General features: G+C 43.6%; 1 protein-coding gene across 2 annotated transcripts in view; it reads right to left on the minus strand.

Annotated features, from left to right (window-relative positions):
• Nucleotides 1-13,176, minus strand: part of SMYD2 (SET and MYND domain containing 2) — a 132,438-nt gene that overhangs the window by 92,749 nt on the left and 26,513 nt on the right. For both annotated transcript variants that reach the window (XM_029593211.1, XM_029593210.1), the window contains exon 2: nucleotides 2,370-2,433. In XM_029593211.1, the coding sequence (XP_029449071.1) occupies nucleotides 2,370-2,433 (64 nt within the window). The remainder of the gene's footprint in view (nucleotides 1-2,369; nucleotides 2,434-13,176) is intronic.

Below are 13,176 nucleotides of genomic sequence, written 5' to 3' on the forward strand. Positions count from 1 at the left end.
GGAAAGGTTTATGCAAAAGAGAGATCCATGTCTGTCGGCACAGTAACTCTCCAAAAAAAAAAAGGGACAAAACTCACACAATTTGGCATGCGGGAAGAACATGGGAATAGCTCACATGAGTTTGAAAACTAGAAAACATCGGGTCGGTATTTTCAGAGAACCGAGCCTTTCAAAATAAATCCCCATTGCGTATTCATGAGGGAATTCCCTGCCTAGGGAGCTTCGGTGCATTGATGATTATTTAATGTCTCACAAACTCTGTAAAGCTTGGCTGTTTACATCTTCTTGAATCTCAAGTTAGATTCTTTCTGGAGATTATCAGCTGATTGCAGAGGGTGATAGAGCGGTTTGTGATTTTAATTTTAAGATGGTATGTTGCAAATGATTACGTTCTTTTATATTTTATGTTGCATGTAATGTCACCACCCAGGCCATTGCTCCAGGCTCTCCCAATTATTCTACTCTGCAGATGACTTGCTTCTTTGGGCTTGTCATTCCACAACAAATACCCAAAATTAACGGTGGAAGGAGAGCAGATGAGCCATGAATAAGGTTTAGGTCCATAGAATCCTAGTTCCCACAGATGTTTTGCATAAATGCCTTCCAACCAGGGGGATTCAACACCAAGTCTAAGGTATTTGCACGGTGGATTCTAACAGAAACCTAATTTTTTAATGAACTGTTTAATACGTCTCCAAGCAATAGGAGAAACATGGGTATCGATATTTACAGGGAGAGGTGGAATGGCCTGAAAACTTCATGGCTTGCAATGCTGATGCTGCTGACATACCACACTAGTTCAGTGCTAAATACAAACAAACATTATAAATACACAGTAAGCAGGAGATTTGTTTCCTCAAAACCTAGGCTTTGTTGCCTAACATACAAGACTTCATTGACTGGTATAATGTAACTTAGTCTAGGTGCAGTTAACAATATTGCTCTGGTTCTATGAATAGTTTTTGCTGGCAAAACCTGAAAAGATATAAGGGTTTTGGTCTGCCAGCTTCCTCCTTCTACGTTGGGCTTCCAGCTCTATAGCAATGAACCACTACTGGGACTATGGTGCAAGGAGTCTTCAAACATCTTGGTCAGAGGCTACAAAAGACCGTGGATCATTCTGGAGTTTAAAGCACGTCACTATTGAATAATGGCAGGAACTCTATCCCATAAGAACATAAAGAGATGCCATGATGAGACAGACCAATGATCCATTAATCCCAGCATACTATCTCTGACAGCGGCCAGTCCGGGTCACTTGGAAAAACCCAGAAGATCCAAATAGGAAAGTCCAAAGATAAGTTATCAGTTCACAGTCCGCTGGATCAGCGTTTCTCAACCCAGTCCTCGGGACACATCCAGCTAGTCACGTTTTCAGGACACCCACAATGAATATGCATGAGACAGATTTGAATGCACTGTATGCAGATCTCTCTCATGCACATTCATTATGGAGATCCTGAAAACCTGACTGGTTAGATGTGTCCCGAAGACTGGGCTGAGAAGCACTGCCCTAGAGGAAAGGTGAAACAGGAGAGCTATGAAACAGACATTTAAATACCGCCACAGTACTAATGCATAGGAAATGGCCTCATTCAATAGAACAAGGCTTTGGAAGAAGGGGGGGGGGGGTGAAAGAGTGTAGGCTCCAAAGTAATCTAAGGAGATATTTCTTTACAGAAAGGGTAGTGGATGCATGGAACAGCTTCCCTGTGGAGGGGGTGGAGATGGACACTATTTGAATTGGAGAAAACATGGGACAAACACAGGGGATTTCTGAGGGTGTGGTAGGACTGTAGAGCTGAGCAGCTGGTGTGGATGGGCAGACAGGTAGGCCATATAGATGTTTTCTGCCATCATGTTTCTATGTTTATACTACCCATACCTATCATTTTTTTGTAACACAAAATCTCTTACTGAGCACAGTTTTGCTGCATCCCAGGGAGGGATGGGTTAAGCTAAGAAACACAACTTTGCCTCATGGCTGGAGAAAATCCACATACCTAATATTGTGCTTAACTATTTTGAAAAGGCCTTGACATGACAGATGCACAGTAAAAATATATCTGTTTTGTTCCTGCGGCATGAAAAAAAATCTGTTTTTACATATTAACATCTTGCCATTATATTTTCGGAAGATCCTGTCTTTCTGTTATTGCATTTCACGTCGCCCGCATTCCACAACAACAAAATGAAAATTACGAGTGGCAAACTGGCCTCATACTTTAATCCTTTTATTGATCCCTGGGGTTCCAGCACTGAACATGAGAGGCATTTCCCGGACTTCCACATATCACTCCTGTGCCAGGGACAGCGGAAAGAGGCTCAGGACCACAACAGGAAGGACAAACAGCTGGCAGAACACCTACCTGACATTCTGCGTTACAGTAAAATGCCTGTTTACATCTTCCGCATTTTGACAGCCCTTCTTTCCTTTAATAAAAAAAAATGAAAGTTTATATTTATCATTACCGACTTTCACAAAAAGAACAGCTTTTCTATCTTCTAGGGATATTAATAAAAGAAGAAAAGATTTTAAAATATCTGTCATTTGAGGTTATAAGATCAAGTGAAAACAAAGCAGAGGATACACTCATAGACATAACTAAAGCTTACAGAAACAAAACAAAACAAAAGATACACAGGGAGGGTGATTTTATAGCAGTGCTGTTAGTGTAAAGTCTGTGTATATCTTTTCTCCATATTTTGAAAGCAAACCTATATACATTTTTGCTTTGAAAATTTCCACGTCTGTGCACAAACTCGCGCCTGCTCTATCGAGGGCAGGTTCACTTTCCAACGTACCTCTCCCAGACACCTGCCCTCATGCCTGCCAAGGTATGCACCTGCTGGTCGCACAATGTTTTTTAAAGTGCCACTTCTGCACAAAACAAATGGTGTTATAGGCGCAGAAGTTTCTCTTAAAATTAACCCCTCCCCCCAAAAGAGGCAATTTTCAAAACTGCGTGGGCAGGTGAAAATTCTGCAGGCACTTTTACTTGTGGATTTTGCACCAATTTTCAGACAAAGTGCACATGTACTTTTCTTTTAAAAATTGCTCATGGAAAAAAGTACCCTTAAAGATTTGCCCCTGCTTTTTCTGAACAAAAAAAAAATATGCATAGTTTTGAAAATCCAAACCTAAGCACACTTATCTCCGCTGACTTAATACCGCCACAAAAATGCAGGTAAAAGTACGTGCAGTGTGGAATAAAGCATACAGGCTGGGCTATTTTCAAAAGATCTTTTACCTGGTAAAGGGCTTTTGAAAATTGCCCTCAAAAACACCATGCTCTTATCATACTTCCTTGGTTACGACTGTCCCCCTCCCCAAAATATTTACGTCAGCTGTTGCATGGCAGATTTATAGCAGAATCTTATCTACCAGTTATCAAAGCCCTGTTCTGCACAGCCAAAATGAATTTGTGCTGGCAGCATTGTGCAGGGGAACTGGCTTTGGGTTTCAAGGTCACTGGGCCAGCGGGGCTCAGGCAACCCATGGAGGTGATGTGCCTGAACTCTGCAAGGTGATCCCCGATAGCTCACATGCAAGACTGAAGGTGGCACTAGGGTGGGATGAAGGTGGCACTAGGGTGGGATGAAGGAAAGGCTATCCAATTCTATCATCTGACTAAAATGTACTGATAAGGACCTAAATGGCCCATTCAATCTGCTCAGGATGATTTTCAAAGCTATTGATGTGCAGAAAATCTATTTGGTTTTTTTTGCATGGAAATGACTGTTACAAATTAGCGTGAACCTTGTTTTGCACAAAAGTATGCAAACTGCAGAATGGTATTCTGGGATGCAGAGATATTTATTTTTACATATAAAATTTATATTCTGCATACCTTTTGATTTTAAAAAGCATTTACACACTTGAAATTTGGTTTCACACGTGTAAATGCACTTTAATTGCTACAATATATGCCGTTGAATTGTCCATATGATTCCCAACCTTTTCAGTGTTGCGGCACCCTCTGCACAGGGTTCATTTCATCGTGGCACACCACCACCTTCACAATCATCATCATCATCTCTTTCCTGTCATCCCACCTCTGGTATAATCACCTTCCCTCTACCTCTTGCTATCATCATGCTCCCTTTACCCCTCCCGGCACCATCAACTACTCTTCTCTTCCTTCAACACCCATCATCATCACCACCACCACCTTCTTCTCCCTTCCTTTTTCCCCCACCCCCCTGGCATCATCACCTTACTTTTCTTCTCCCTCCACACCCCCCTGGCATCATCATCATCATATTTTCCTTTCCCCTGACATCATCACTTTCTCTTCCTTTCTCTCTCCCCCACACTCTGGCATCATCACCGTCCCTCTCCCTCCAGCCTTCTGGCATCATTTATGTTTATTTATTTATTTAGACATTTTATATACCCTTGCTCCATGTACAGATCACAACGGTTTACAAAGTGACTTTCATAGTTATAACTCAACAAGCAGTGCTTGGTTACAAGGGAGGGTATTCAGAGGAATTATCTACTACGTACTAATAGTTGATCTATTACCTAAGGAAAATTAAAATGGAATGAAAGTTTCATATCTTAGATAGAGGGTTGTTTGAGAATCTTATGTTCATTTGGTTTATTCTATATAATTCAATTATGTTTTGTCCTTCTTGTCTTTATTGCTCTGTATATTCTGTTGGTTTTAAGTTACTTTATAGGCGTTTCTGAATAGCCATGTTTTTAGCTCACATTTAAAATCTTTTTTCTTTCTGGTAAAATGCGTAGCGTTTCAGGCAGAGTATTCCAGAGCTTTGGCCCCGCGATGGAAAACACGTGATCTCTTTTTTGTGTCAGATGTGTGCTCCGTATTGTGGGAATAGTTAATAGTCCTTTATTTTGAGATCTTAGTGTTCGCAGTGGGTTATATGGTTGCAGTGTCACTCCTAACAAGCCGGTGTTATAGGAATGAATGATGTTGAATATTACTATTAATACTTTATAGTATATTCTGGCTGCAGTGACATGAGTGAGGGAGTGATGTGATCATATTTCCTAAATCCCAGTAAGAGTCTTGCAGATGCATTTTGCAACAGCTGTAGTGGTTTTAAGTGACATGCAGGAATACCAAGTAGTAAGGAGTTACATAAGAACATAAGAACATAAGAAAATGCCATACTGGGTCAGACCAAGGGTCCATCAAGCCCAGCATCCTGTTTCCAACAGTGGCCAATCCAGGCCATAAGAACCTGGCAAGTACCCAAAAACTAAGTCTATTCCATGTAACCATTGCTAATGGCAGTGGCTATTCTCTAAGTGAACTTAATAGCAGGTAATGGACTTCTCCTCCAAGAACTTATCCAATCCTTTTTTAAACACAGCTATACTAACTGCACGAACCACATTCTCTGGCAACAAATTCCAGAGTTTAATTGTGCGTTGAGTAAAAAAGAACTTTCTCCGATTAGTTTTAAATGTGCCCCATGCTAACTTCATGGAGTGTCCCCTAGTCTTTCTACTATCCGAAAGAGTAAATAACCGATTCACATCTACCCGTTCTAGACCTCTCATGATTTTAAACACCTCTATCATATCCCTCCTCAGTCGTCTCTTCTCCAAGCTGAAAAGTCCTAACCTCTTTAGTCTTTCCTCATAGGGGAGTTGTTCCATTCCCCTTATCATTTTGGTAGCCCTTCTCTGTACCTTCTCCATCGCAATTATATCTTTTTTGAGATGCGGCGACCAGAACTGTACACAGTATTCAAGGTGCGGTCTCACCATGGAGCGATACAGAGGCATTATGACATTTTCCGTTTTATTCATCATTCCTTTTCTAATAATTCCCAACATTCTGTTTGCTTTTTTGACTGCCGCAGCACACTGAACCGACGATTTCAATGTGTTATCCACTATGACACCTAGATCTCTTTCTTGGGTTGTAGCACCTAATATGGAACCCAACATCGTGTAATTATAGCATGGGTTATTTTTCCCTATATGCATCACCTTGCACTTATCCACATTAAATTTCATCTGCCATTTGGATGCCCAATTTTCCAGTCTCACAAGGTCTTCCTGCAATTTATCACAATCTGCTTGTGATTTAACTACTCTGAACAATTTTGTGTCATCTGCAAATTTGATTATCTCACTCGTCGTATTTCTTTCCAGATCATTTATAAATATATTGAAAAGTAAGGGTCCCAATACAGATCCCTGAGGCACTCCACTGTCCACTCCCTTCCACTGAGAAAATTGCCCATTTAATCCTACTCTCTGTTTCCTGTCTTTTAGCCAGTTTGCAATCCACGAAAGGACATCGCCACCTATCCCATGACTTTTTACTTTTCCTAGAAGCCTCTCATGAGGAACTTTGTCAAACGCCTTCTGAAAATCCAAGTATACTATATCTACCGGTTCACCTTTATCCACATGTTTATTAACTCCTTCAAAAAAGTGAAGCAGATTTGTGAGGCAAGACTTGCCCTGGGTAAAGCCATGCTGACTTTGTTCCATTAAACCATGTCTTTCTATATGTTCTGTGATTTTGATGTTTAGAACACTTTCCACTATTTTTCCTGGCACTGAAGTCAGGCTAACCGGTCTGTAGTTTCCCGGATCGCCCCTGGAGCCCTTTTTAAATATTGGGGTTACATTTGCTATCCTCCAGTCTTCAGGTACAGTGGATGATTTTAATGATAAGTTACAGTAGTCTAGGTTTGAAAAGATTAGAGTTTGCAATACATGTACAGAAGTCCTCAAAAGTTTATAGTGGTTTCAGTTGGTGTAGTATACGCAACTTGGCATAACCAGACTTGATTAATTTACGGATGTGCATTTTCATCTAGCTGTATACCCAAATCCCAAACATGGTTTGAGGGATTAATTTGAAAACTGCCCAGGTTAAGTACAGGTGGTTTAACTATCGATGAGTTTCTACCCAGCCAGATGATTTCAGTCTTTTTAGTGTTTAATGTTAGATTAAGTTGCATAGATTCTTGTATTGCTAACATACAGGCCGATACAGTAAAGCGGGGCCGCGGTTACCCTGCTTCTATCCCGCTTCTAACTCACAATTTGGCCGCGTTAGTCCAACCCACGATTCACTATCCCTTTTAACTCATCCTTACCGCTTCTTTAAATCAACCGGTAACCCTTTCCGCCCGCAGCATGTATATGAGATGTAAACGCTCCGATTAGCTATTCCCTCCCATACAGTAATGTGCGCCCCGATTATCTCCTTTTTAACCTGTAGTTTTGCCGCGCGTTTAACCTGCTAACTTACCGCCTACCCTTACCCCTGCGTTAGTGTGGAGCGTCAGGTCAGAGAGACGAAATTTCATGGGCAAACGACCCCCTCACCCCCCAGGACCCTTACCCTGGCATTAGTGTGGTGTGACAGCAATAGGCAGGCTCCGGTCAAAATCCCCCCCTCCCGAAGCAAGGCGCAGGGCGAAAATAGGCTTGACATGTCATTAAAACAAAAGTAAAGAAAGTGTAATAAAAGTAAACTTACTGCATGTGAATTTTCTTTGAACAGTCCTCTCTCCCCTCCTCCCGAGGTGCGCACTGCGGCTCACCTGCCTCCCGGGGGCAGCCGGCTGCGAAAGCGGCTTCCAGCAGCCCCCGCCGGCGAAGGTGGATGAATGGACGTGCATTCATCCAGGTGGAGGGAGCCGGCGGGTGTGCATTCATCCAGGCGGAGGGAGCCGGCGGCGAAAGCGGCTTCTAGCAGCCCCCGCCGGCGGTGAATGAATGCACGCCTGTGTACGCCTGTGCGTGCAATTTGGGCGCTCAAGCCGTGACGTCACGACGTTTGACTTCACGGCGTGTGACGTCGGCGTTCGCTAATGCACTGCCTTGAGCGCCCAAATTGCACACACAGGCGTACATTCATTCACCTTCGCCAGCAGGGGCAGGGGAGCCAAAGTGGCTTCTAGCAGCCCCCGCCGGCGGTGAATGAATGCACGCCTGTGTACGCCTGTGTGTGCAATTTTGGCGCTCAAGGCGTGACGTCACGACGTTTGACGTCACGGTGTGTGATGTCGGCGTTCGCTAATGCACTGCCTTGAGCGCCAAAATTGCACACACAGGTGAGCATTCATTCACCTTCGCCGGCGGGGGCAGGGGAGCCAAATCGGCTTCCAGCAGCCCCCGCTGGCGAAGGTGAATGAATGCAATTTGGGCGCTCAAGGCAGTACATTAGCGAATGCCGACATCACACGCCGTGACGCCAAACGTCGTGACGTCACGCCTTGAGCGCCAAAATTGCACGCACAGGCGCACATTCATTCACCTTCGCCAGCGGGGGCTGCTGGAAGCCACTTTCACCGCCGGCTGCCCCCGGGAGGCAGGGGAGCCGCGGTGCGTACCTCGGGAGGAGGAGAGAGAGAGAGGACTGTTCAAAGAAAATTCACATGCAGTAAGTTTACTTTTATTACACTTTCTTTACTTTTGTTTTAATTTTCGCCCTGCGCCTTGCTTCGGGAGGGGGGGAGAAAGGACTCGCAATCCCCCCTGGTACCTGTCATTTGAAATGACGTTTGAAATGACAGGTACCAGCGCACCCAGGATACTGTATAGGCACTGTATAGCGCTCTATACAGTAAAATGGATTGCGCGGGCCTGAAGCTTCACAGATGCTTCTTGGACGCGGCTTGCATTTGCAAGCTATTTAAATACAGTATCGAGCGGTAGGTGATCCGAACTGTGCGTGCAGCAAACGCGGTTGCGCCCGGCCCTAACGCACCTCTTCCTACCGCTCCTTACTGTATCGGCCTGATATAGGTAGACAGTATCAAAGCTGTATTTTCAAATGATCTGGATATGGGGATGTAAAACTGTATGTCGTAGGCATACAAGAAAGTTATTCCTAGATTTGTCAGTAATTTACACAGAGGGAGCATGTATAATGTTAAACAGTGTTGCTGAGAGGGCTGATCCCTGGGGAACACCTGTATCACAGTGGGAAAGTATCAGATACTGTATATGGTTGCCCAGTTTGACTTGGAAAGCTCTGTTAGATAGAAACGAAGAGAACCATCTGAAGACCCTGCCGTCAAACCCAATGTTTCTCATCTGATGGCATAATAGGTTATGGTCCACAGTGTCAAAGGCAGCCATTAAGTCAATTAGCACAAGACAATACGATTCATCAGCATCAAAACCACATAAAACTGAGTCCACTAAAGACAGGAGCAATGTTTCAGTTGAGTGTTGTTTCCAAATTGATTTGGGGAGAGAATATTTTGATCTTCCAGGTGATTTACAAGCTGGGATAGTACTGCTTTCTCAAGAACTTTTGCGAGAAATGACAAGTTGGAATTGGTTCAGTTATACAAAAAATAGAGGGATTTAAATCTTCTCGCAGATCAGCAATTAGAGGGTTTTGGTTTTTTTTGATAGAGATTGAACATTCAATAGAAGCATAGAGGTAGATCTTTAAAAAGTAGGCCGGATTTTATAAGATACGCGTGTAGCCATGCGTATCTTATAAAATCCAGGGTCGGCGCGCAAGGCTGCGCAAAATCGGCAGCCTGGCGTGACGAGCCACGCAGCCTGCCTCCGTTCCCTCCGAGGCCGCTCCGAAATCGGAGCGGCCTTGGAGGGAACTTTCCTTCCACGTCCCCCCACCTTCCCCTCCCTTCCCCTACCTAACCCACCCCCCGGCCCTACCTAAATCCCCCCCCCTACCTTTGTTGGGCAAGTTACGCCTGCTTGAAGCAGGCGTAACTTGCTGGCAGTGCCGGGGGACTCGGGACCGCCCTCCCGGCCCGCCCCCGAACTGTCGCCACGCCCCTGGACCCGCCCCTGACCCCCGGACATGCCCCCGGACACACCCCCTCCCGCCCCTTTTACGAAGCCCCGGGACTTACGCGCGTCCCGAGGATTTACGCGCGCAGGGCTTTTAAAATCTAGCCCATAGTAAACAAGAGGCAGGAAGAGAATGAAGGAGAGCAGTTACTTATCGTTGGGAAGACCAGGTTTGTGATCCTGCTTTGTTTCATTCTGTGGGCACTCTGTAAGTCTCCATGTAGGCCTCATCCTAGAAGAGTCTCAATTGAGTAAACTTAATCCATGATAATGGGTGTTATGTCGAGGATGCAGTGTTAAAGGGCACTATGGATCTGCACGAAGGGGCAAGCTCCTTTGTTGCTTTCCTTCATACGCTCGTACCGCGGCGCAAGCACCTTCGGCATTGCCACCACGGTGCTGAGCATGATGGAGGTGGGCGGGCAGTGGGAGGAGGTGCCGACACGGCGCCCAAAACTATGTCCTCTTCTCATCACCACCTTCCTTCTCTCCCCACCATATGGCATCACCTCTACCTCCTCTTCCCTCACCCTTCTGGCATCACCACCTTCTCTTTCCATTCCCTAACATCACCTTGTTTCCTTCCCTCTTCCTCCACCCACTGGCATATTTCTTTTTTCTCCCTTCACTCCCAGGCATCATCACTACCTTCTCTTCACCACTCTGGCACCATCATCTTAAATCTTCCCTCTCCTCTAGCATTTTCAGCTTCTTCCCTTCCCTTCCCTCTCCTTCTACCCCCTCTGGCATATCATCACTTTTCTTGTCCAGCCACCTAGCCCCAATCTAGCCCTTATCATCATCTTCCCTTTTTCGTAACCCCTGTCATCATTACCTTCCCCCTTCCCCATACCCAATGGAACATTCATCCTTCCCTCCCTTGATACCCCTTGTCATATTTATAGCTGCCCTATAAATCCTCCCGGATTGTATAAATCCTCCCGGATTGTATAACTGAACCCAAAAGATCAAGCACAAGTCTGAGCAGTTCTTATCTGCTGCCGCTGCTTCCTCCTCTGCCGGCTTGCCTTGGCCATAGTAAAAGCATGAGGCCAACATGTCTTGCCAGAGAGAGCTAGCAGAGTGGGAAGTAGCATCAGCTGGCAGGAGGACATCCTGCAGACTAGGAAGAGAGAAAAGCAGAAGACTGGTTCTTCTCACGGCACACCAGTTGGGAAACACTGGGTTATACACACATACATGCATAAAGGTTTATAAAAATTACTATGATAGCATGCTACATTTACATGTGTAACTCCTTTTAAAATGACCTCCTTCATGTGAGTTACCCGCGCAAGCTATGCCTTGCTTGGGGAAAGTGTAACTTTGTGCAACATAATGTGTGTGCATACTTGGTCAATTACCTGAGGATTTTCAAAGCAAACTTATGCACTTAAATTTGCTTTGAAAATACCAGATAAAGTCTGCTCATAGAATACACATGCAGACTTTATTTCTACATTGGGAGGTAAAAAATTTCCCTACCTAACGCTCCTTCCAAAGTTGTAGCAGGGGAAACTGCAGGGCCTGAGGATGGGAGGTCGGTATTAGATCCTCTTCCAATCCCCTCTCCTTGTGTTGGGATGTGCTCTGTACGCAGGAAGGCAACTAAGGGGGTTGGCTCCCTATACTGAGCTTACCCTCCAGGGGGCCCAGAGTTCAGCCATCCATGCCACACCTAAGAAACCATCTATAACGACTTTCGACACTCTGTAGGGTTTGAAACTACATTAACTGCCAAGATTGACAACAGCTTGTCATCCTTTGTGGAAGTACGTACATGGTCAAGTTAATTCATATTCTCATTTAATTGAAGATTTTGGAGTTAGAGTAACAGCTTGTGAAGAGCAATATAAAGTATTAGAAAAGATGGCTATGACGTTGATTAAAGATAATGAAGTTTTACATCATACGTTGGAGAATATGGACAATTATTTAAAGAGGATTAATTTACATTTCCTTAATTTTCCAAAATCTCCTTTTAATATCTCCACTTGATATGTTAAAACATTTTCACTTAGAAATATTAAGTGTTTCCTTTGGAGTCTATATCCCCTGTATATGATGTATTCTATTTACCTATTCATAATAATGTAGAGTCAAGATCGAATATAAATTCTTCCATTACTCCCGATCTAATTAATTTTCTGCAAAGAATCACTATCAGAAGCTTCGTCCAGAGCAACTTTGTTATTTTCACATTGGACCCAGATAAGAATCTGATTCTAAAAATGTTCTTTCGTGTGAAAAAACCTTTTTCTTTAAGTCAAAAATTGCTTTGTTTCCTGATGTTGGTCCTTTTTATTGAGGAAATAAAGGGTGATTGCTTTGAGTGCTACTTTCTTTTTAAAATTTCCTTCTATATGTTGGATTAAGTTAGGCAGAGTTAAGTTTCTTTTTCTGATCCTGAACAACTGGAAGATTTCTTTCAAAATAGGGTTTGTGTCAATCAAGCTCTTCCATAGGAGTTGTTGTTAGAGCATTAAGTTGTGTTAAAGGTATATCCTTGATGTGTTAATTTTATTTTCTTATTATTGTCCCCCTATATTGAGGTCTAGATATGGTGAGATTTTTTTTTCTTCTTGATTAATATATACTGTAGCTATTCACTATTTTGGTCATGTCAAGTATTCTTGATTTGTAGTTTGGTAAACCTAAAAGTTTTGGGGCAGTTTTCAAAAGGATTTATGTGCATAAAAGAAGAATTTGGCATTTTCAAAAGGCCATTTACATGTGTAAAATCCATTTTTAAGCATGTAAACCCTTTTGGAAATTACCCCCCAAAGTAATTTAAATTACCCTCCCTGAGGCTCCTTTGAAAATTCCTGGGCTGTGCTGATACATACATTAACGCATATACTTTCAAAAGTAGGTGCATACGTCTTTCTCTGCCACCCGCCACCCCCCCCAGACTGCCTAACGCGAGTGCTTCACACAGGCATAACCTAGAATACTTATGTATGATTTTCCCTGCACAACTTCCCAGCTGATTTTCAAAAGGCAATTTACACACAATGATTTTGAAATTTACCCCCATAAGTTCCTATATACAACTGAATGCCAATATCCCCTTCTCTTGTGGTCTTTTACCTGAACTCTCAACCCTTTTCCTACCGCTGTCCTCCAGGAAAAAACGAGCTCAAAATCTGCCACGGTAAATCAGCTTCGATCACCTCTGCTGGAAGGGGCATTGCAGGTCTTCTTCCCATCTTCAACTTTGGATTTTTAAAAGGCCAATAATGACTCCAAACATCCGACCCTTCCCTCATCCTCACCTTGGCTATGTGTTGTTAGCAAGTTTTCTAATAATCTCACAGCAACCAAAGGTAGCGAAGCAAGTGTAAAAAAAATAAATAATAAAACCACATCTTCCCCGTGCTCAACGTTTGGGTTTAAGC

The sequence above is a fragment of the Rhinatrema bivittatum genome, chromosome 3, assembly GCF_901001135.1.
Source record: "Rhinatrema bivittatum chromosome 3, aRhiBiv1.1, whole genome shotgun sequence".
In the NCBI taxonomy this organism is placed as follows: domain Eukaryota; kingdom Metazoa; phylum Chordata; class Amphibia; order Gymnophiona; family Rhinatrematidae; genus Rhinatrema; species Rhinatrema bivittatum.